This window comes from Bos javanicus, chromosome 28 (assembly GCF_032452875.1).
Source record: "Bos javanicus breed banteng chromosome 28, ARS-OSU_banteng_1.0, whole genome shotgun sequence".
Taxonomy (NCBI): domain Eukaryota; kingdom Metazoa; phylum Chordata; class Mammalia; order Artiodactyla; family Bovidae; genus Bos; species Bos javanicus.
Window position 1 is genome coordinate 29,917,117 of NC_083895.1, and position 25,371 is coordinate 29,942,487.

Genomic DNA, 25,371 nt, shown 5'->3' on the forward strand with positions numbered 1-25,371 from the left:
ATTTGAGGGGCAAAGGAACTGGAAAAACATGGTGCTGAAAAAGGGAAACTATAAATATTCAGGAAATTTATTTATTTTTTCTGTTCCTAAATTTCTGAACATTTTTTCTTTAGAGCTCCAAATAAGTCATGTACAGAAAACTTATCTCAGACTAAAAGTAATAACAATCAGATAATGAACAGAAAAGAGCTTAGTCTGAAAGGCTGAGTTGGAATCCTGATTGTACCATTTACTACCTCTGTAACTTTTATCTTTTCGAGTTTCAGTTTCTATAGCTGTAACACGGGTATAATACCACCAAATCCAATAGGGTTGGTGATGATTAAAATAAAGAAGGCATGTAATATCTACACATTGTCTGGCTGATAGCAGGCATTCGATAGATTTTGTTCATGGACGTTTTCCCTTCCCTGACCCGTGTGGAAATTAAATTTGACAGATAAATCGTGTTGTCTTCACTCTTAAAGCTACTGTGGTGAGAAAAAGACAGAAGTAACTAAGTGGAGGTATAAATCTCCTTGATCTAAAATTTTAAAGTAGATTAGTAAGCAATGAAATAAAACTGGTAAGAGATAAATAAAATGATGGAACTTATAAAACCCATGTGAAAGTTAAGATAATGTTAATCATTTCTATTTTCCTCTTGGCTGTGATGATATTATACTTCATATTCAGTGAGGGGAGAAATTATCTAAACTTCAAAAACTAAAATTAAAAGTGTTTCATAAAAACAAAATTTGCTTCTATTTTCCAAATGTTTTATCAGAAAACTATTTCAAAATGAAAGTAAGGATTTTCGGTCATTCGTCTGGGATGATCTGTTTAGGTGTCTACTATGTGCCAATTGATATACTGAAGGGTAGAGGGTATATAAAAGAAGGTGGAAGGATAACTATTAAAGGCATGGTACATGCCAAGTGTTTCAGGCACACATCACTGTGTTAGTTCAGTGGGGCTGCCATAACAGACTACCAACTGGGTGACAAACAGCAGAAATTAATTTTTTCACAGTTCTGGAGGCTGTAAGTCCAAGATCAAGGTATAGGCTGAGTTGCTTTCCTCTGAAGCCTCTCTCCTTAGTTTGCAGTTGACTGTCCTCTTGCTGTCTCTTTACACGGTTGTCCCTCTGTGTAAGTTCACCCCTGGTGTGTCTGTGTCTCTTTCCAAATTTCCATCCTTACAAGGTTACCAGTAAGACAGGATTAAGGCTCACCTTAATAGCCTCATTTTAACTTAATCATCAGATAGATCAGATCAGATCAGTCGCTCAGTCATGTCTGACTCTTTGCGACCCCATGAATCGCAGCACGCCAGGCCTCCCTGTCCATCACAAACTCCCGGAGTTCACCCAAACTCACGTCCATTGAGTCAGTGATGCCATCCAGCCATCTCATCCTCTGGCGTCCCCTTCTCCTCCTGCCCCCAATCCCTCCCAGCATCAGAGTCTTTTCCAATGAGTCAACTCTTCGCATGAGGTGGCCAAAGTACTGGAGTCTCAGCTTTAGCATCAGTCCTTCCAAAGAAATCCCAGGGCTGATCTCCTTCAGAATGGACTGGTTGGATCTCTCCAAATTGGGTTTGGGGATTCAATACAGAAACTCTGGTGTAGGGGTGGGGAGGGATGGACACAATTCAGCCGATAAGAAACACCATCTCACTTAACCACCACTATGTTGTACCAAGGAGAATCTAGGCTTTGAGAGAATAAATAACTCATCACAGACAGCCAGTAAGTGGTAGAAATAAAATTTTAACCAAGGTCTCATTATGAGTATACCAGAACCTTTGCTCTTTCTGCTATTCATACCTCTTCAAAGAATTATACATCTAGTTAGGAAGACACAGTACTGATCCATGAAATTTTAAATATGGGGGTTATTCATTCACTGATCTTGTGCCATTAAATGGAAAGAATGGACTTAAGATTAGTAAACATTTTTATGTAATAAATAGGATTTTTATTATGTGGTAGGCTGGGTTCTTTTACAAAAGTCTGTTTGTTCCCTTACATGAGGGATTATGGATTGTCAAACAGAAACAGTTTTGGTATGTCTTGGCCCAAAGACTACAAATAATCCAAGTCAGTGTCAAATAGAAGACAGCTTTCTGGAGTAAATATTTTAGATATAACTGTCTTTTAGATCTCTTTTCTTCAGCATTTGGGTGTAGTCTACATGCAGGTACACATGTATGAAATCCCTAATCCCTAATCTGCTTTATAAGATTCTATTTCATTGGCAATCTACATGGTACGTTAATGGGCTTTAAGCTCTCCAGCATCTCAGGATAAAAGACAAAGGTCCATGCTCTGTCTCTTGAGACTCTGTCATGTGTCCAAGAATGAGTGTCAGGCTAGACTGTGGTAAAGCCGGCATCTACTCCATATTCTGATGACCCTGTACTGTTGTTTAAAGTTTGTTAAAACTGCCATTCTGACTTGTGCTTTATCTTCTAACTATATTTTATGGATGTATACTCCATGCTAAGTTGTAATTATATAATTAATAAGTTAAATAATTTCGCATCCCCAAATTATGTTATAATGTTTCCAAAGAAGACCATTTCAGGTATGCATACAAGGGGCCAAGGCATATGTCTAGAATCCTAGTACATAGGAACTCTTACACAAAAACAGTTGGGTTCCTGAAAGCAGGATGTAAAACTCCCATGTGAAAAATGTCCTCCTTACACCAGCAGGAAACAAAGAAAGGCAACTGTGGATAAGTAACTAAAACATATGGGGGACTAAAGGAAGATAAGAATTATTTTAACAAAATCTGTTTGTACAGATATCTCTTGACTTTGACTCCCTTTTTCTGGTGATAAGAATGCAAACTTCATAAAGCTAAGTTGCTTCTCTCTGCTCAACTTAGTATATAAACATTTAGCCTGAGCCACTTCTTTGGGTCTTCATTTTTTTTACGGGGATTCTCATGTATGTGTAAAAATCTGTATACTTTTCTCTTGTTAATCTGTCTTACATTAATTTAAGACTCAGGCCCAGGTGGAGACCCCAGGAGGATAGAGGTAAAGTTTTGTGCCCCCTGCACTATATATAAAATAAATAAATACTTACCAAGTATTACAGGGGCTACAAGAGACTCTTGAAGGAGGCTGAATCGCGGAGAACCATTACTTTGTTATTTTAAGGTACATTCCTTAAATATTAATTATTCTATTTCCAAAAAAACAGTGTGAAAGCACATTCTAAAGTTAGATCTGATTTTTAGTATGATCTATTCTTCTGCTTCTCTTCTAGAGAATGAATATTAAATACTGTTCTGATCAATAATAGGAATTCAGTTAGGATTTTTTAAACTGTCTCAACTGAGGTAAGTGGGTGGAAGAGGTGGGAGTAGTATATTAGAATCTTGGGGGAAAGATGGGAGAGCAGATAGAGAAGTAATATTCAGAGTTTAAAAACAAAGCAGCACTTTTCTCCAATACTTTTTTGTGTTTTTAGTCACACTATTTAATGTTTCAAAATTTCAAATAACATTAAAAGCAGGGCATATGTTAACCCAAAAAAGGGGGTGGAGAAACACCAGCATAAGGGAATTTTTTCAAATCTGAGGAAATCAGAGACTTCATTTTTTTGTCCTCAAACAAAAATGCATACAAAAGGCATTTAATGCATGTTTTGAACCGAATAGTCTCATTAGCCAACTAATCTAAAAGTACTTAATTCAATAAATATAGGCACAGAAAAAGGTAATAAACTCTTACAGAGTTGTGTCCAGGAACTGAATACCATGACAGTCTAAACTTTAAGTGCAAAAGTAAATCCTCAAACCCAGCATGACACCTTTGTAACTCTGAGTACATGTATCTTTATTTCTGACCTTTTGTGTTTCCAGCTGTTATTACCTTTGTAAACTTTCATAGAAAGAGCTCCTTATTATCCTCCCTGCTTTCATCCCCTGGTGCCTTTTACACAATAAGCATACATGCTCAGGTTGAGAACTGCTGTGAGTCCTGAATTTCTGTTTCCTCAAGCTGAGCATCCAGAGACAACTAAGATTTTCAATTTAGACTTCTTGGGCTTTCAGTCCTAGAATCATATTATTTCCTACTTGCTGTCAGGCTGCAGATCACTGATAAGGTTCAAACCAATCAGTTCTCATGGTTAGAGGTAGATAAAAACAACACCTATAGTGCAGGCCCCTCCCAGCCCAGAGGCTCCTCGTGGGTACATGATGGACAGCGTCCTGAAGTGCAAGAAATACCTACCTCCAGCTTCAGAACATCGTGCTGCAGTTTACGCTGAAATTCAAGGAAGTTTTTGATTGTCAGCTTCCCCTTAAGATCAGCTCCAAAAAAGTAGGTTGTGAGGGCTGAACACAAGCCAGACTTGAGGGTGTTACCAGTTGTAGAACGATCTCTGTGACGCATTCCCATGCTGGTTTGGGAGCGAATAATGCTCTGAACCTAATGGAGAAGCAAACCCCAGTCCAGAAAAATATTACAAGGTAGAAAATGTAGAAAAGTAAGGGTAATAACAATCAACTAGTTACTATCTGCCTACACTGTGCTACAATTCTCTCTTTTAATGCTCACAACAATCCTGTGAGATAAGTCCAATGATTATCCTCATTTTACAGACGAGGAATTTGAGGTATGCTGTTAAGTAACTTGCTTGGAGTCAAGTAGCCAGCAAGTAATAGAGCTGGTAACACACATGCCTGACACCTTTATAATTGGGATGCTCTTAAAAATCTCTCTTGAGAAAAAAGTATGCATTTGTTTTAGGCTCAAAACCTCACACACAACACTAAAATAATCATCAACCTCACAGTAATACCTTCTATATCTCAGGAGACTTTTAAAAATTTCACACTTCTACTACTGACTCTCCAGTTGTGATGAGAGGCAGTACAGCTAAAGGCAAATACTTGATATCTAAGAGAGGTAACACATTAACTAGAATGATAATGCGAAATATAAAGTTGGTACGGAGCAATTCTCCAAGAGAAGATATGGGAATTAGTTTAATCTCTGAGAAATTTTAAATGAGATTTTGAGAAAGAATAATTTTGGGGGCTAGCAACCATAACCTAACTATTGATATACAAAATGAGCTTTTTGATGCAAGTCTATGATTGCTAAGCATTTTTTCCCCCGGCTGGTTCCTGTAGTCTTTTCTACCTCTTTACAAGCTAATAAAAACAACTATTCGGAATAAAATTGTGATACGTAAAGACAGATAAAGTTATATTATAATAGATAAATAATATATATAGCCTTGTGAATAATGAGTTTTAAATTGCTAAATTAGAAAAGTATAATATTTAAAAACTTAAAGATTTGTAACAATGGATTTACTTATTTAAATGTCTTTATTTTATTTATTACCTATGACCATACAAAAGACTTACTTAACCCAACTGAATAGTCCCTGGCTCTAAAAGGTAACAGTAGTATAATGCAAAGACATGAGATGAGGAATCAGGAAACATGGGGTCTACAAGCACAATTTATATAGGTCATATAACTTCTTTGGGCCTTAGTTTTCTCACTGGAAAAGTTCCTGCTTAGAGGACACTGTCTCTAAGTTTCCTTATAACTATAAGTTAATATCATAAATGCTTCTGACTATGATTTTTTTCTGGGTTCATGTTTTATCAAGTGAATAAGACTGTTTGACGTTTGTTTTTCATGCACATGGAGATTTGAAAGATGGATTTTCAAATTATTTACGTTGAGGATTTTTAGACTTCAAATTGAAATATAGGATAATCAGTGCAGTGCTGCTTATATTTGAAGGCAATACACAATTCATTTTCTCTGCCTAACTGTGAGAACTGAAGAATTTTTTAGTAGCAGTGAATTAACATTGAGTACCCCTGTCAGGACCTGTCATGATTTAAATTTTGCCTGTGCTATAATATTGTAGCCTATATACTTTCTATGGTGGAAACTGTATGTTAGCTTCAAAAATGTGGTGCTGACAGTTTGTGTGAAAATTTCATCCCCTTTCTCTGTCTCACAGCTGACAGGTATTATTTCTCATATTTTAATACTAAAGAAATTTCTGTCATGGCCTGGGTGAATTTAGCCCTGACAGTTATATGAGTTTTTTAAAAAAAATCTTTGGGCTAGGTTAGTTCTATTTTATGATCTGTTATGAAATGGGTTAAGGAAAAGGATCCATGTGGAAGAAAGATCAGAGAAAACTCACACTTTATTTAGAGCAGAGGAATGCTTTTTATTTTATTTTTTATTATTTACTTATTTTGTCTACACTACACAGCATGTGGGATCTTCTCTGACCCCTTAGGACCAGGGATTGAACCCATTCCTCCTGTGGTGGGAGTGCACAGCTCTAACCACTGGACCACGAGGGAAGTCTGAGTAATGCTTTTTAGTAATTTATGTTTATGCATGATGAAAGTGACTTTTGAAAAACGATGAATGAAAGAGTCACATTAGGTATTAGTCTGCCTCATGTCACCTTCACTTGGAAGACACATAATGATGAAATGTGTGTGTCTTCATATTGGGCTGTTTAACTTTTTAAAATAAGCTCGACAAACATTCTGTCAAGAAAATACCTATTTAGCTAGAAATTAAAGCGAAGTTTGAATGATTGAAAACTTAGTGCATTTTCAACCTAATGAATTATCATATTGCCCAAAAATGTAAAACACAGAAAGATGAAGCTGAGAAACTTCTAATAAGAGCTATTCATCTCTGAGTCACCTTATAATTACTTTTCTTTTTCTAAAGAGTTTTTACATCAAAATTTCTTGTGATCAATATTACAAGTTGCATCAGTTTAACACATCCAGTTATCAGGGGATCATATTAGATGAAATTTATATTCTCTTCTCTGTCAGGTGAACAGAATGGTGAAGTGATTGCTACAAGTCATTCAGCTCAACAGCAATGGCAAAAATATTGGTGAGGATGTGGAGAAAAGGGAACTCTCATGCACTACTGGTGGGAATGTAAACTGGTGTAGCCACTATGGAAAACAGCATGAAAGTTTCTCAAAACAGTAAGACCGGAACTGCCATATTCAGCAACTCCACTTCTGAGTATTTATCCAAGGGAAATCAAATCACTGTGTCCAACAGATATCTTCAGCTCCCCACCAAATTCACTGCATTATTATTTACAATAGCCAGGACATGGAAACCTAAGTGTCCCACTGGCAGATGAAGGATACAGAAAATATCACACACACACACACACGCACATACACACAAGGGAATGTTATTGAGACATAATAAAAGAAAGGAATTTTGCCATTTGTGACAACATGGATAAACACTAAATAAATAAAGTGCTAAATAAAGTGTCAGACAGAGAAAGGCTAATACTATATGATTTCACTTATATGTGGAATCCAAAAAATAGCTGAACTCATAGAGAACAGATCACTGGTTGCCAGAAGTGAGGGGTTAAGGGTGGGCAAAAGGAATGAAGGTGGTCTAAAGGTATAAACTTCTAGTTATAAGATAAACAAGCCTTGGGGATGTAAGCATAGAGACGATAGTTAACAAAACAAAACTGTATATTTGAAAGTTGCTAAGAGAGTAGATCTTAAAAGTTCTCATCACAAGAAAAAAATTATAACTGTGTGCTTATTGTGGTAACATTGCAAAAAAAAAATATATATATATAGGTCAAATCATTACATCACACACCTAAAACTAATACAATAAGTTAACTATATCTCAATAAAAATAAAATAGTTCGGTATAAAGTAAAATAGTTCTGTATAAAGTAAAATTTAAAATACCAAAATAAGTTCTATTTAAAATCATTTGATGCCACCCAGTAATATCAGTAAAGTGCAGAAATACAGAAAACTGAAGGTATTGGATGGACATAGCTTGCAAATTGAATAAATATCTATAGGTATTTTGAAATATTTGTCTCTGTGTAGTTCTTACTTAAAGATACACTATACCTGATACTTTTTCCTACTTCCTTTTTGCCCCTTTACTCATTTTGACTACAAAAGCACTTTCTTGCACATATATATTTTTTCCTGTTTTGAAAGCACTTCTATTAATCATAATAATGATCCTCTAAGGATAGAATTTTGATGGAAATGTAATCTCTTCCTAGAATTCAGAAGAAACTATATACATTTATGGCCTTCCCTGGTGGCTCTGATGGTAAAAAATCTGCCTGCAATGCAGGAGACCCAAGTTCAATCTCTGGGTCAGGAAGATATCGCCTGGAGAAGGGAATGGCTACCCACTCCAGTATTCTTGCCTGGGGAATCCCATGAAAAGAAGAGCCTGGTGGGCTACAGTCCATGGTGTTGCAAAGAATGAGACACAACTGAGCGACTAAGCACAGCACAGCACATACATTTATGGCTAGGACCTGGTACAGTAAAAGGTATGGTATCATTTTTCCTTCCCTCATAGAAATCCTTTCAGAACATACGTCATACATCCTTGTATTCTGGAACTTCCTGGCACAAAGAAGCTATTTAATAAATACTGACTGAATATATGATTGAATAGCCATACTTAGCCTCTCAACATTAGAGTCTAATTCATGTTGGGGAATTAGAGCAACCTTGACCTGAATCATATGCTGAAATAATTCCTTACATTTAGAGTAAAAACAAACAAAAACCCCTCACCTATTGTAAGTGGAGATAATTCTGAAAAATGATACTTTAGGTACTTCAAAAATTGGATAGCATCAGAATGTACTATCAAGGCCAAAGTAACTCTAAGGCACATGAAAATGTGTTAAACATTAATATATTTAAAGGAAATTTCCAGGAAACTTGCCTGTTCAAACTCTTCCATGTCTACTTCTCCATCTCCATTCAAGTCAAACATCTTGAAGGCAATTTCAAAATTTCTCTGAGGAGCTGTAAGTTAGCAAGGAAGGAATGGCAGGAGGGAAGGAGGAAGGAAAGAGAAAAATATTTAGAAGGTATTGACCAAAAATAAAATCACTGCTTTTTAAGAAAAAAGGATGGTTAAACATTAAAATGTAACTTCAAGTCAAAGAATGCCACCACATTTATCTTAGTTAACCTTTTACAACAGTTCTTAAAACCAAGAGAATTTTACCATGGCCAGTAAAGATAGTACTTATCTATCTTCGTGTTTCAACACTCTCTTAAATACTTTACTTTCTTAGAAACCATCTTCTTTTAATTGAATAACATTAATGTTGTTCTGTTATTTAAATACAGTGTTATTTATCTGGGCATGAAAGTCTATTTGGAGTGAGATATACTGCTGCAAAGTAAGAAGCTGAAACTATCTTTGTCTTGCCTTTTTAAAACAAGCTAGCGTTCTACCTTGTTCTTTCTAGTCTCTCTGTTGTAAGTACAATCAGGAGTTCAGTGGATATCACTCTGCCAACAGGTTATTATTGACACTTTATCGATACCATTCTCCTCAGTGTCACTACAGCTCTGTGGTAAGGCAGAAAAGCACACGGTCAGCGACCCAGCCCCCTATTTTAATTGTATCAGCTTGATACATAAATTACTCAGTAAAGTATACTTAAATGTTTAAAAATCAAAATGAAAAATGCAAAGCTTCAGAAGACAGTATATTTTTTTCCCTTAAGTGAATGGTGAAAGTGTTTCAAGACTTCTTTAATGTCCCAGATCAATCAAAATACAATTATTATATTTGAACATTAGGATAAAATATAAATTCAACAGCGCTCCTCTCCTTCCTTACCATGCTAAATATTCTAGTAAAGAAAACTAGGGACTTGGTGGCGCCCAGGCTCAATCCCTGGTTGGGGAACTAAGATCCCACAAGCTGTGTGGCATGGCCAAAAAAAAAGAAAACTAAGTCACTTACTTCCTTCAGTGCTTCAAATTTATATAGCTATAGAAAATAAAAGTAAAATTTCCTATATATAAATTTTCAGTTAACATCACTTTTAGTTAAAAAAATTAAAGAAAATACATAGACAAAAAAGTAAACAAGGGCTTAGTATATTATGCATTACTGTACACAGTTCATATTCCTGTCTTGCTCATTAATTTGTCAGTATCCACACTTTCTAAGCTTAAATTCCATTTTCAGCTAGCGAGCCTACTAGGTGGGTAAGCTCCTGGTTTTTAGTTGCCTGGATGAATTGTATGCTTCTCAGTTTCCATCCGCCTGTTTCACTTGATAATGGCTTCCAACAGGTTTGCTTTTCTTAGGCCACCAGTATGATTGCTGAGAAGGATGCAGGGCAGGGGGGTGGGGATTAGATTTTTGTATATTTATTGTCACTTCTTAAATTATTCCCATTTGTCTGGATGCTATCTTTTACTGAAGAGTTACTATGCGCCAAGCACTGAACTGGATAATTTTAAGCTGTTTTCTAATTTTGTACTCTTAATCCTAAAATTATTTCTTTCTTAAATTTTTTTTTAAACAGAGTAGGATGTTGGGGCTCCAAGCCACTAAATGACTCGCTCAAATCACACAGCTAATAGGCAACAAACAGAACTGGTAAGTGACTGAGGTCAACAATGACTTCAAACCCATAAACTATTCATTATGTTCTACAGCCTCCAATATGAAAATTGTGGTTCTTATAATAATAAACACATCCTCTTCATTCTGGTATGCTCTAACTTAGAAACAAAACAACAAAACATGACTCACTGGTTATGTCAGTCTCTGAAATAGCTTAGAGTTTCAAGTTTCATCTAAAGGACATTCCTAATATCAAAGAAACATTGCATGTGCAACGCTCAGTAGTTTAAGCTTAGTTGCAATCGCAGGCATAGGTAACATCAGATTCTGTAATGGGTTTGTCATGTTTTTTAAAAATTCTGAATATAAATTCTGTTCTTCCCTGTTGTCTCACAAGCTTAGCTCACTTCACTCACATACATTATTTACCTAATCCTTGTAGATACTTGAAATTTTAACAACTGCAGACAATGTGAGGCCACTGAAAGTTTTAAGTAGGGGAATGCCACAATCACACAGGCATTTAAAAAGAACTTCTCTGGCTACAGTATGAAGAATGTACTGGAAAACAAAATTCAGTCTCAGAGAACATCATTAAAGCTCCTGAAACTTGAAAATGTGAACTGAGGCAGTGGTCCTGGAGAGAAGAAAACAAATTTGAAATAAGGAGGCAGAAAGTATATAACTTAATGATTAATTAGCTGTGATGAACTGAGAGTAAAAAAGGCTGACAGCATGACTGGCTTAGGCTACCAGGTAGCTTACATATCATTAAAGAGAAAAAGACAATGTAAAAGTTTTGAGGAAAAAATGATTTCAGACAAGATCTGCTGAATTCAAGGAGTCCACAGCATATTCTGATGAAAATGTTCAGGAGATAGCTGGAAATATGGGTCTAAAGCTGGAAATATGGGTCTAAAGCTGGAAATATGGGTCTAAAGCTTAGAAGAGAGAGCTTAAAGCTAGTAGTCACATTAGCATAAACAGATACACACCTACATATGCATGCTCAGTTGTGTCTGATTCTTTGTGATCCTTATGGACTGTAGCCCACCAGGCTCCTTCATCCATGGGATTATCCTGGCAAGAATAATGGAGTGGGTTGCCATGCCCTCCTCCAGGGGATCTTCCCAATCCAAGGATCAAACACACACCTCCTGCATTGCAGGCAGATTCTATACCACTGAGCCACCCAGTTAGCTTCAAAGACCTGAAATGAAGATGTCCAAGGAGAACTGAAGATTGAGGAGAAGTGTACAGAAAGGATAGAAAGTAGTTGGAAGCTAATATTTAAGGTGAAAGTAAAAAGAGAGGAAGCAGTGACAAGTGGTATCACACCACCAAGAGAAATGTGGTTCAAAATGAATACAAATAGGGGAAGACTTGGCCAGAGGCACTCAAAGGGTTGCTATTCATGAATCACAGCAGCATTCTCATTTCCTGTCTTCACTGATTACAGAGACAACGCAGAGTTTTTAAATTTTTAGGTTTATTATGAGCTTCTATTCCTACTATCTTACAAGTTCTGTGATGGCATACGCACAGGCATTTAAATGACTGAATGAGTTATTCTGGCAACTCATACTTATATGGTCTCCTACAGCTAAGGTTAAATTCACTTTTACCAAACAAAGAACATCTTGTACTACTTGAGGTTTCTTTATCTTTTTAATCCTGGCTTACTCTCAAACACAGTATTTGCTCTATGTGGAATGACTTTAAGAGTGTTTATTCAGGAATATGCGTTGACACTCTCAGGCTGAGCTCTTGTGCCCTGGTCACTGATGCAGCACGTCAGGACAGCAGCCGTGCACGTTCTGATCTCATTTAGGCCTTAGCAGTCTATCACCCGAGGTCCTTCCAGTAGTTCTCTCAGGTCATTCAATCTTCATTTGCTGATCATATCAAAGCACTCAAGACAAGCGAAAAACCAGCTTGCCTTAAGTGAAACGTGCTACACAGGAATAAAGAAAGTGAAAGTGAAGTCGCTCAGTCGTGTCCGACTCTTTGTGACCCCATAGACTGTAGCCTACCAGGCTCCTCCGTCCATGGGATTTTCCAGGCAAGAGTACTGGAGTGGGGTGCCGTTGCCTTCTCCAGAGGATCTTCCCTAACCAGGGATCGAACCCAGGTCTCCCGCATTGTAGGCAGACACTTTACCGTCTGAGCCACCAGGGATGAACACACAGGAATAAGCTGCTAGGCAATTTTCTTGTACTCTCTTGTCTCCCTTTGAAAGTAGACTTCAGAGTAACTTTTAAATCTAGCTGCTCTGGAAAGCTAAAAGTATCTTGAGTTTACATTAATTCACAACCTATTGCCATAGAAAGGTAGAGAAAGGGGAATTCTTTTGAATTTCAGGCTACTTCTACAGTGAACAGTGAAGCTTCGCCCCACCCGTCCTTGTGTTAATGGTTCAATCTATTTTCTGCACAGCAATATCTAAAACAATCCTATGTTGGGACTGATTAAAACAATGAGATTCTACACAAAGTTCATCACTCTACATCTTTTACCTATAATTCCGTGATAGTTTTTACTACAAGTAAATGGAGATACATTAGATCTTGTTCTAGTGTAGAATAAAACATTTTTATGTTATTCTATTATTGACAATAATGACAATAGCAATAACAACTCTAGATTTGTTCAAAGCACAGTAGATTTTTCTACACTGTTTTAGTAATAAGTAAAAAACCATGTTTTTCTATGTATGTAAGTCAAATAATCAGATAGCAACAACATTAGGTGTCTCAAGATTTCCATGACTGTTTCACTTACTTTTTTTTTAATAGAAAATGCAAAAGACTTGGGCTCTAATTCTGATTTTTCCAATCTAATGAGTTATTATGCCTTAAATTCTTTTTTGGTAGTACTGATGGGATGAACAAAAAAAACTGAATAGGTTAGATTCTAAACAAGTTTCTTATTTTCTGTTAGCTTGGTTCTCCTACCACAAAATTCCCACCTTATTATTCCTGTTATAAAATGATGCATAGGACAAATGAGGTAATTAATACACAATATCAGAGAACTCTGAGTGAAGAGAAAAAACTGTATATAGTATGATGAACCTCCATTCAGTGGTGAACCTGCCTACTGAATTTGTAAGGATGATCATATAGCCTCTGATTATTTCTGAGGGAGGTCACCGCTTGTAATATCTAACCATTGCTGGCCAGCAATGGCCATATTAATTGAACTTTTTTTCTCATGCAGAATGGGCTTCCCAGGTCGTTCAGTGATAAAGAATTCCCCTGTCAATGCAAGGAGACACAGGGTTTGATCCCTGGGTCAAGAAGATCCCCTGGAGGAGGAAATGGCAACCCACTCCAGTATTCTTGCCAGAGAATCCAATGGACATAGGGGCTTGGCGGGCTACTGTCCACAGAGTTGCTAAGAGGTGGATACAACTGAGCACACACCCACCACCACCTTCTCATGTAGAGCTCAAATCTAATTCTTTGTAGCTCTTACAAACTGTCCTGATTTAATTTTTGAGAGAAATACAAAATATAACTGCTTCTCACCTTTATGATGTCCCTCTGAATACGTAAGAACATAGCGTCATGTCTCTACTAAAGGTTTCTCAGAACCTCTTTCCAGAACGTCAAGGTTATTTTGTAATAGCCTTCTCTGGGGTACTTTAGGTGACCAATGGCTCCCATAAATGCAATATTCTAAAATGGTTAATTTTGGAATGACTTATCCTTTCTAATAACAGTAGTAGGACTTCTCTGCAGACTAATAACATTTTTCTTATATGAGGGCATAATGTTTTGCTTTTCCACATTAGGCTAGAGCAAAGGAGTAGAAAAACCTGCAAGATTAGATTTCAAAAAAGTTGCCCTCTCTCAATTCTCCTGAATTCTTCAAGGTATGACGGCTAGGTGCAGTCTGGAAGAATCTTTCTGCCGTTGTTTTTTTTTTTTTTTTTTAACATAGACTGGAAGCACTGTAGTTGTATTGTAGTATTTCCCTGGGATAATTTAGCTTCCAAAGGACACTACATAAAGTGAAAACATCCTAAGAATTTTTAAAAAACATATGTAAGCAAGAGCAGATCAATTTCCTTTTCAGTGACATACTTGCTTTCTAAGTCTGCTCTGATGTCTGTTAGTAACTATTTCACAGGCTCTCTTTGATAATCTATTAGCCTTTTCAGCATTTTGTAATATTAGGTTTCATGTTGCGTGCCAGGCCAACACGATAGCTAGCAAACGGACTGCAAATATTTGAAAAACAAAGACTTAAAGAATCATAAAATCTAAGGACAAAGTCAAGAAATAGTTATTATTATAAAGCCATACACTTTATATTTTATTTTTATACACAGTTAACTTTGTATAGAGGCATATGTATGTGCGGGGCTTCCCAGGTGGTGCTAGTAGTAAAGAACCCACCTGCCAATGCAGGAGACACAAGAGACACAGGAAGGTTCAACCCCTGGGTTGAGAAGATCCCCTGGAGTAGGAAATAGCAACCCATTCCAGTATTCTTGCCCTGAAAATTTCATGGACAGAGAAACCTGGCAGGTTACAGTCCATGGGGCTGCAAAGAATCAGACATGACTAAGATACTGAGCACTCCATATTTATGTGAAGCAAGGCATGTGTGTGTGGGCGTGCTCAGTCCTGTCCCACTCTGCAACCCCACATACTGTAGCCCACCAGGCTCCCCTGTCCATGGAATTTTCCAGGCAAGAATACTGGAGTGGGTTGCCATTTCCTGCTCCAGGGCATTTTCCCAACCTAGAGATGGAACCCGCGTCTCTTGTGTCTCCTGCGTTGGCAGGGGGATTCTTTACCACTGCTCTACCTGGGAAGCAAGACATAGCATGAACAGTATCAGTGGCTCAAAAACTTAACAGTTACACACTTTCTGCTTCAACTCAGAAGTCCCATAGACAGGCCTGCCCTCATCTTTGTCTTGTAGAATAATCTACTAAAATATCCACTATTAATTGCGCAATCCATCTGAAGTCACTGGAGATGATGAAAATAACTATAATATTTTGTAAAATAACTATCATATTCTGTAATCAAGAAATGATTATTCTTAAAATGCAAGATGTGAAACAGCAAATAAAAAAATCCACATCTACTATAATTGGTTACAGAAGACACTGTACTGTGAAATAAAGTTAAAATCAAGATTTTCTCTGTTGGTTGTATTAGAATTACAATTTAAAACACTGTAATAACTTTTAGACTATACTAACAAATTTTAGTTAATAACCATTTAGTGACTCAACTATGCTCAAACAAGGGTAAGTTAATTGGATTGTTTCCTGAATATGTTTTCTGTAGTTGTGCAGCTGTATGTTCCCATTAAGTTGAAATACAGGGGAATCAAACTATATAATATAAAACAATGAACACTTTACCACTTAAAATATCTAGTTCCTCCCATGATGAGCAATTTGAAATGATAAAATGGTATGACACTTTTATTGGTAACTTCTGGAATTCAATATCAAGAAAATTTCCTTAGTGGAGGAAAAAAAGACAGTAAGGTGATCTGAAACAGCCAAAGTTAATGGTATGTAGATATATCAATCTAGTTCTTCTTCTTAGGTTTGCTCTTTTAACATGGTGGAGTGGGAACCCTCCATGATTGAAATGACAAATGCCAAAGATAAAGAAAAAGAGGCCCCAATTATCCAGGAGGAAAAAAAGTTATAAAGAAAAAAGTATTGAGTTGTATCATAATTCTCCACAACACTTACAGAATACTGCAGAGCAAACTCTATAGAATCTTGAGGGAAAGCAATTTTAAGGGTTACATACCAGTTAATTCATCATTTATCTACATTAGCAACAGAAGATAGTCTCAGACATTCAAGGACTTAGAAACTGTATAATCCACAAAACTTTCCTAACAATATTCCACAAAAAAACAGGGATTGGTAAACTATGATGTGCTGGCTATTTGTTTGTATATTGTTCATGGCTGCTTACAACTGAGTAGCTGTGACACAGAACTTATGGCCAGCAAGCTTAAAATATTTATCTTGCCCTTTAAGAAAAAGTTTGCCAACCCTTGGTTGAGGAAATTCTTCAGCCAATGATGACAAAAAAAAAAAAAAAAATCAATCAAAATAAAGACTGGGAAGATGAGATCAATTAAGAAGTGAGCAGTAAGTTAAGTGAGCAATAAAATCAGTAGAAGAGTTAAGCTTAAATAATGGTTATTAATAAAACAATTTCATAGCATGTGGCATTTATTAAATGTATCAGGCACTTTATATAAATTATTTAATCCTCCCAATTGTTCTGTGACACTGTACTAATATACCCATCCCCTGTTACAAAAGAGGGAGCTAAGGTATTGGGTGTCCAGAATCAAAGAGCCGAGATTCAAATCTAGACATTCTACTAGAGTATGCACCACTCTTAGTCATTATACAAAAGTGGTTATAAAAATAATAAAGTATAAGATAGTCCTTGAAAGAGAAAATATATAAATGTAAAATTATTTTTAAAAAATGACTTAGAATAAAAAATACCAGATTAAAACTGTAAAAACAGTGTGTAGAAAAGAAAGTGAAAGGAAGCTAAATTTCTTGATTTCCAATAGAAGATATCAAAAGAAATAGATGATTCTGTCCTAGATACAAAAAGCCATGTCACCCTTGAACTCCCACAGATACGTACACACATCCTGATCCAGGGATCACACCTGGGTCTCCTGCACTGCAGGCATATTCTTTAATGTCTGAGCCACCAGGGAAGCCCAGGTAAATCATGTCTTCTCTGAACCCCCATAAATACATATACACATACACATTTAAGTTAATTCAAAGGTTACCACAAATGGGAAAGCTTTTGGGAGAAAAACTCAATGAACAAAGCAAAAGCTTGAAAGAAAAAAATGGAAGAAAGCATAGAAAACAAGATATAAGGTGACAGAAGAACAAATAAATCACAACAAAGTTAAATGAACTAAACTGCTCTATTAGAAGACATAGAGCATGTCAGACTGCATTTGTTATTTATAAGAAATACATTGAAAACAAAATATCACAAAAAGTAGAGAGTAAGAGGAAATACTTACTTACGAAAACAAAACAGAAAGAAAGCAGAGGTCTTATTATTAATATGAGACAGAAATGAACCAAGAGGAGAAGAAGGATTAAGAACAAACACCATTTCCATATTACTCATAACTACCATCCATAAAGAATATCTATTATATATCTTTATGTACAGGATAATATCACATAAAAATATATTACAAAATATTAGGTATAAATAAGAAATTACAAAAATTACTGTAATATCTAAATCTCTGATGTATTTTACAGAAAACTTAATGAGGTCATGGAGACTTTATATAATACAAACAACAAGTTCAATTTGATAGATATATATTGTCAATGTTAGTGTGTTAGTTGCTCGGTCATGTTCAACTCTTTGTAGCCCTATAGACTGTAGCCCACCAGGCTCCTCTGTCCATGGAATTCTCTAGGCAAGAATACTGGAGTAGGTTGCCATTTCTTTTTCCTGGGGATCTTTCCAAAATGGCAACCCACTCCAGAACTCTTGCCTGGAAAATCCCATGAACAGAGGAGCGTGGTAGGCTATAGTCCATGGGGTCGCAAAGAGTTGGACACGACTGAGCGACTTCACTTTCTTCTCTTTTCCAACCCAGGGATTGAACCTGGGTCTCCTGCATTGCAGGTGGATTCTTTAATATCTGAGCCACAGAGTCTGCATGTATTTTTTAAATCTTCAAAGGAAATTTAGAAAGACATTAGATATTAGTCGACATACAAACAGACATACAAACAGAACACACACAAACACAAGTAAAATAAGAAATGGCAAATGCAGAATTTTTACAACTATAATACAATTAAACTATGTCATAGGAATAAAGCCACTGAGCACCAGGCGAAGATGCTGAAAAAGCACTTGACAAAATTTTAAGCTTTCCTAATAAACTTTTTTCACCTGAGAAATAGAGAGAGGAGGAACTGATTCAATATGGTAAAGTTTACCTGACAGGAAGATTCACAATATACTTAACTGAAAAATGCCAAAAACATTTATTTTAATATAATAAAGTGGGGACGCTCATTATTAGTGACAATATTTTGAAAGTTATAGCCAATGAAATAAAGCACATATGCTAGAAAATAAAAAACAATTATCATTATTTGAAAGGAAAAGTTGGCAAGAAAACAGAAGAACTATACAAAAAAGATCTTCATGACCCAGATAACCATGATAGTGTGAACACTCACATAGAACCAGACAACCTGGAGTGTGAAGTCAACTGGGCCTTAGGAAGCATCACTACGAACAAAGCTAGTGGAGGTGATGGAATTTCAGTGGAGCTATTTCAAATCCTAAAAGATGATGCTGTGAAAGTGCTGCACTCAATATGGCAGCAAATTTGGAAAACTCAGCAGTGGCCACAAGACTGGAAAAGTTCAGTTTTCATTCTAATCCCAAAGACGAGCGATGCCAAAAAATGTTCAAACTATTGCCCAATTGCACTCATCTCACACGCTAGCAACGTAATGCTGAAAACTCCCTAACCCAGGCTTCAACAGTACATGAACCAAGAACTTTCAGATGTTCAAGCTGGATTTAGAAAAGGCAGAGGAACCAGAGATCAAACTGCCAACATCCACTTGATCATCAAAAAAGCAAGAGCATGCCAGGAAAACATCTACTTCTGCTTTATTGATTCTGCCAAAGCCTTCTGACTGTGTGGATGACAACAAATTGTGGAAAATTCTTCATGAGATGGGAATACCATAACACCTTATCTGCCTTCTGAGGAATCTGTATGTAGGTCAAGAAGCAACAGATAGAAGAGGACATGGAACAGACTGGTTCCAAATTAGGAAAGGAGTACATCAAGGCTGTATATTGTCACCCTGCTTATTTAACTTATATGCAGAGTACATCATGCAAAATGCTGGGCTGGATGAAGCACAAGGTGGAATCAAGACTGCCAGGAGAAATATCAACAACGTCAGATATGCAGATGACACCACCCTTATGGCAGAAAGTGAAGAGGAACTAAAGAGTCTCTTCATAAAAGTGAAAGAGGAGAGTGAAAAAGTTGGCTTAAAACTCATCATTCAAAAAACGAAGATCATGGCATCTGGTCCCATCACTTCATGGCAAATAGATGGGGAAAGAAAGGAAACAGTGACAGACTTTATTTTTGGGCTCCAAAATCACTGCAGATGGTGACTGCAGCCATGAAATTAAAAGATGTTTGCTCCTTGGAAGAAAAGCTATGACCAACCTAGACAGCATATTAAAAAGCAGAGACATCATTTTGGCAACAAAGGTCCGTCTAGTCAAAGCTATGGTTTTTCCAGTAGTCATGTATGGATGTGAAAGTTGGACCATTAAGAAAGCTGAGCGCCGAAGAATTGATGCTTTTGAACTGTGGTGTTGGAGAAGACTCTTGAGAGTCCCTTGGACTGCAAGGAGATCCAACCAGTCAATCCTAATGAAATCAATCCTGAATACTCGTTGGAAGGAATGATGCTGAAATCGAAGCTCCAATAGTTTGGACACCTGATGTGCAGAACTGACTCATTGGAAACAACCCTGATGCTGGGAAAGATTGAAGGCAGGAGGAGAAGGGGACGACAGAGGATGAGATGGTTGGATAGCATCACCAACTTGATGGATATAAGTTTGAGCAAGCTCAGGGAGTTGGTGATGGATAGGGAAGCCTGGAGTGCTGCATTCCACGGGTCACAAAGAGTTGGACATGACTGACTGACTGAACTGAACTTTTGGTTTCATTTTTGACTCATTGGTTGGTTCACGATTGTGCTGTTTAATTTCCATATATTTGTGAATTCCTCAATTTTCTTCTTGTTATTGATTTCTGATTTCTTACTATTGAGGCCAGAAAGGTTACTTGATATGATTTCAACCTTTTAAAATTTGCTGACACTTGTTTTGTGAACTAACGTATCATCTATTCTGGAGAATGTCCATGTGCATTTGAGATGAATGCATACAGTACTTTTGGATGGAATGTTTGTAAATGTCTGTTAGGCCCATTTGGTTTCAAGAACAGTTCAATGTTTCCCTATCGATTTTCTGTCTGGATGATCTATCCATTATTGAACATTAGATACTGAAGCTCCCTACTATCATTGTACTGTTGATTACTCCCTTCAGATCTGCTTCTATTTGTTTAGTATACTTAGGTACTCCTGCATATTTAAATTGTCATATTCTCTTAATGTATTAAACCCTTTATCATTATAGAGCGACCATCTTTATCTTTTACTACAGATTTTGACTAAGTCTATTTTGTCCAAGTACAGCTATTCCTGCCCTCTTTTGGTTTTCATTTGCATGCAGGATCTTTTTGCATCCCTGCACTTTGAGCCTAGGTATTCCTTTTAGCTGAAGTATTTTGCAGGAAGCATAGAATTGGGTCTTATGCCTTTTTTTTTTTTTTCACCCATTCAGCAACTCTGCACCTTTTCATTAGAGAATTTAATCCATTTATTGGTAAGGATTTACTATTCCTAGCTTGTTGTTTTTTTTCTTTTTGGTTCGTTTTCTCTCCCTCTCGTATTCTTTTGTGAATTTATGACTTTCTGTAGTGAAATACTTTGGTTTCCTTCTTTTTATCTAGTGTGTACCTACTAGAGGTTTTTATTCTGTGGTTACCAATGAGGCTTACTCAAAATATATCGGAGCTATAAAAGTCTATTTTAAGCTGATAATTTTGATTGCATACAAAAATTCTACTCTTTTCTCAACATTTTGTTGATTTCACAATACATGTACACTGTATATTAACAAATTATTGTAGCTATAGCTAATTTGAACACTTTGTCCTTTAACATCTATATTAAAGTGGTTAACATGTCACCATATTGCAATATTATTCTGAATCTGACTATCTATGTAACTTTATTGGTGTTTTGTATATTTTCATACGTTTTATGTTACTAATATCCTTTATCTTGAAAAACTCCTTTCAGCATTTCTTATAAGGCAGATCTAGTGGTAATGAAGTGCCTCAGCTTTTATTAGGGAAAGTATTTATCTTGCCTTCATTTTTGAAGGACAAATTTTTTAGGTAAAGTATTCTTGCTTGGCAGATTTCCTCTTTCAGCACTTTGAATATATCATTCTGTTCTCTCCTGACCTGCAAGGTTTCTGTTGAGAATTCAGCTGACAGCTTTATTGGGGTTCACTTGTATGAGATTTTTTTCTTCTGCTGCTTTTAAAATTCTGTCTGTCTTTGATTGTGGTCAGTTTCATTAAAATGTCTCTTTGAGAAGATCATTTTGGACTGAAATTTGGGGCCCACTGATTAGCTTCGTGAACTTGGATGTCCTACTTTCTCCCAAGGTTCAAAAAGGTCCCAGTCATTATTTCTTTAAATAAGCTTTTTACGCCTTTCTCTCTGGCAGTCAGCATGCACTCCAGCGGCTTCAGCATCTTGCATTGGTGCATACCTAGCAATGCAAGCTCCCTAAGCATTGTAAGCAGGGGGGTCAGCTGTAAGAGTCTAGGCTGGAGAATTGCATTTGTGTAGCCTCAGAAGCCTGAACTTGCTGCTGGTGTGGGTCCCAGGTTCCAGTGGAGAGGGTGCTGGGGAGAGACCTTGGTGCTGATATCAGTAAGTGCAAATATGCAAATACTTCTGGGATAAAAACCTGTGAAATCTGCAGAAGTCTGTGACAGCTGTGCTGGCCATTGGTTTGTTTAGTGGGGAAACGTGCTGGAGTCTTCTACAGAGCATGTGTCTGGCAAGCTGGTCACTCCCACTGCATGGCTTATATTTGTTTCCTTGCGATTCTTTCTTATTCCTAGCCATCTCTACAATGTTTCAGTTTTGCTGGTTTCTGGCAAGGATGCAACTGAAGCAAGTCCTTTGTGTGATTGGGAAGATGCAGTTAAGTGGAGCTGTTTTTCCTTCCTTTTTATGTGGATATTCTCAAATTATTTGTTCTACTGTCTTCAGGAAGTTTCTTACGTTAACTCCAGAGCTCTCCCAGATCTAGTTTTGTTTGTAGATAGTTGACTGCTGATCTTTGTGGAAGGATGGAGGCTGGGGTCTCCTTTTCCATCATCTTTGTGACATCATCAAGTGGGACCCTCATTCCAGTGAATTCACTTCTGGGTGTCCATTTATCTTTAAAGAAATTTCTGAGATTTCACACCAGGTTATATCCCTATTTTCAAAGATTTTATTACTACCACCATGTCCACTGCATGGACTTCACCATTTAGGGAATATGATGGTTTTGTCAGAATCTTCTTGAAAATATTTCTAGAACTATTATAGGAATTTATAGGTCATTTATAATTAGTGTGAATTCATTGAATCTGAGGATTCAAATTTTTTTTGACCTTAAATTTGTTGAGAAAGGAAACTTTGTTTTTTGAAAGGAAGGGTGAAAAGAGAGATATTCCTTTCATGGCTTAGCAAAAAGCTGGCTTCGTAGATCTGAATTAGCTCAATGAAAGAAAGGCTAATGCTACCTGTGGAATGGAACCTCCCTCTTTCTAACAAGACCACTTTGTCAACCAGGATGCTCCTGTTATCACACAGCTCCTGGATGTTCTCTGCCTCTCATCCCAATTATTATAGAGAGTCGGGGTGGGTGGAGGGAGGGAGGCAGCCATCTTTCCTTAGAGCCCTCTCCCTGATGTGCTTCAGCTGTGTCTGATCCAACTAAGAACTTTCTTCTGCTAAACAGCATGTGGATGGGGACTGGGTAATTTTGCTGCTTTTCTGCCTGTGAGTTTCCCCACTAGACCTAATCTTAAATTATGTTTAGCTACACAGTACTAGCAATATGTGTGTTAGTGTTCCCTTTGCACAACAAAGGGAAAAAAGTAATTTTTTTTGGACGAAGAAATACATTTTCCCTTGACATTTCACCAAAGACCAATATTTTCCTCTCAATTTGTCTTGGTACAGATCTAAGGGCTTCCATCTGTGGAAAGAACCCAGGGAAGAAAGAAGCCCTATGTACCAACTAATGTTCCACTGCTGGAAAGCCCATGGAGCCAAGCACAAAACAGAAAGACGAGCTGGGTTAGTTTATAAAAGGCCAGGGAAGAGTTCCTGATAAATTCAGCACAAACTTTAAGACAGGTGAGTCTGGCAATGGACCCAACTGGGGTTTTTAAATCAGACCCAGTCCAACTCTGGCAGGTTTCTAGACCCAGTTCAGAAAAAGAAATGTGCAAAATCTGGACGCTCATAAAGCAAAACTGCAGAGCCAGGATCCAAGAGGGCCTCACCCACCACCTACAGAAGCAGTGAGCTCAAAGGGCTCAGTAGCTGACAGTCATTACTGTCATCTGTGGCAATTTTCTCTACATTTTCTCTTTTTCTCAGTCTCTTATTTTCTTGAGATCAAGAATTGGAAAGGGAACTTCAGAGACCTGGATTCTCAGCCTCAGGAAAGCAGCTGCTCAGAAACTGTCCCGGAAAGAGACTGCATATATTGCATCGCATCTGGAGACAGACGCTTCTTTATGATATATAGTATATATAGCTATATGATATATAAGCCTCCTGTCTGACCCTCTCTTTCTTTTTGAATCTCTCCTCCTCATAAACACCTATAAGTATTAAACGTATCCCACTTTTGCCCCTGCATTCATGGTTGCCTATTTATCTCTTTCTATCCAACATGAAATAGTTTTATGAAAATGAATAGATAGTGCTGCCATTATAACACAAAAGGGGCTTCTCTGGTGGCTCAGAAGGTAAAGAATCTGCCTGCAATGCAGGAGACCCAGGTTTGGTACCTGGGTTGGGAAGATACCCTGGAGAAGGCAATGGGTACCCACTCCAGTATTCTTGCGTGGAGAATTCCATGGATAGAGGAGCCTGGAGGGCTACAGTTCATGGGGTTGCAAAGACTCTGATACGACTGAATGCCTAACACTTTCAGTTTTGGTAATATAAACAAGAATCACTATATTATTTCATATACTGAAATGAATCCACTTTTAAACAGCGTTACTGATGGTGCATAGGCCAATCAGTTCAGTCGCTCAGTCCTGTCTGACTCTTTGCGACCCCGTGAATTGCAGCATGCCAGGCCTCCCTGTCCATCACCAACTCCCAGAGTTCACTCAGACTCACGTCCATCGAGTCAGTGATGCGATCCAGCCATCTCATCCTCTGTTGTCCCCTTCTTCTCCTGCCCACAATCCCTCCCAGCATCAGAGTCTTTTCCAATGAGTCAACTCTTCGCATGAGGTGGCCAAAGTACTGGAGTTTCAGCTTTAGCATGTTTCCTTCCAAAGAAATCCCAGGGCTGATCTCCTTCAGAATGGACTGGATGGATCTCCTTGCAGTCCAAGGGAGTCAAGAGTCTTCTCCAACACCACAGTTCAAAAGCATCAATTCTTCAGCGCTCAGCTTTCTTCACAGTCCAACTCTCACATCCATACATGACCACTGGAAAAACCATAGCTTTGACTAGACGGACCTTTGTTGGCAAAGTAATGTCTCTGCTTTTGAAAATGCTATCTAGGTTGGTCATAACTTTCCTTCCAAGGAGTAAGCGTCTTTTAATTTCATGGCTGGGGTCACCATCTGCAGTGATTTTGGAGCCCCAAAAAAATAAAGTCTGACACTGTTTGCACTGCTTCCCCATCTATTTCCCATGAAGTGATGGGACCGGATGCCATGATCTTCGTTTTCTGAATGTTGAGCTTTAAGCCAACTTTTTCACTCTCCACTTTCACTTTCATCAAGAGGCTTTTTTTTAGTTCCTCTTCACTTTCAGGCTTCAGCAATACGTGAACCGTGAACTTCCAGATATTCAAGCTGGTTTTAGAAAAGGCAGAGGAACCAGAGATCAAATTGCCAACATCTGCTAGATCATGGAAAAAGCAAGAGAGTTCCAGAAAAACATCTATTTCTGCTTTATTGACTATGCCAAAGCCTTTGACTGTGTGGATCACAATAAACTGTGGAAAATTCTGAA

General features: G+C 37.4%; 1 protein-coding gene across 2 annotated transcripts in view; it reads right to left on the reverse strand.

Annotated features, from left to right (window-relative positions):
* MICU1 (mitochondrial calcium uptake 1) overlaps positions 1–25,371 on the reverse strand; it is a 217,163-nt gene that overhangs the window by 82,894 nt on the left and 108,898 nt on the right. For both annotated transcript variants that reach the window (XM_061405282.1, XM_061405281.1), the window contains 2 exons: positions 8,760–8,842; positions 4,231–4,428 (listed from right to left, as the gene is read on the reverse strand). In XM_061405282.1, the coding sequence (XP_061261266.1) occupies positions 4,231–4,428; positions 8,760–8,842 (281 nt within the window). The remainder of the gene's footprint in view (positions 1–4,230; positions 4,429–8,759; positions 8,843–25,371) is intronic.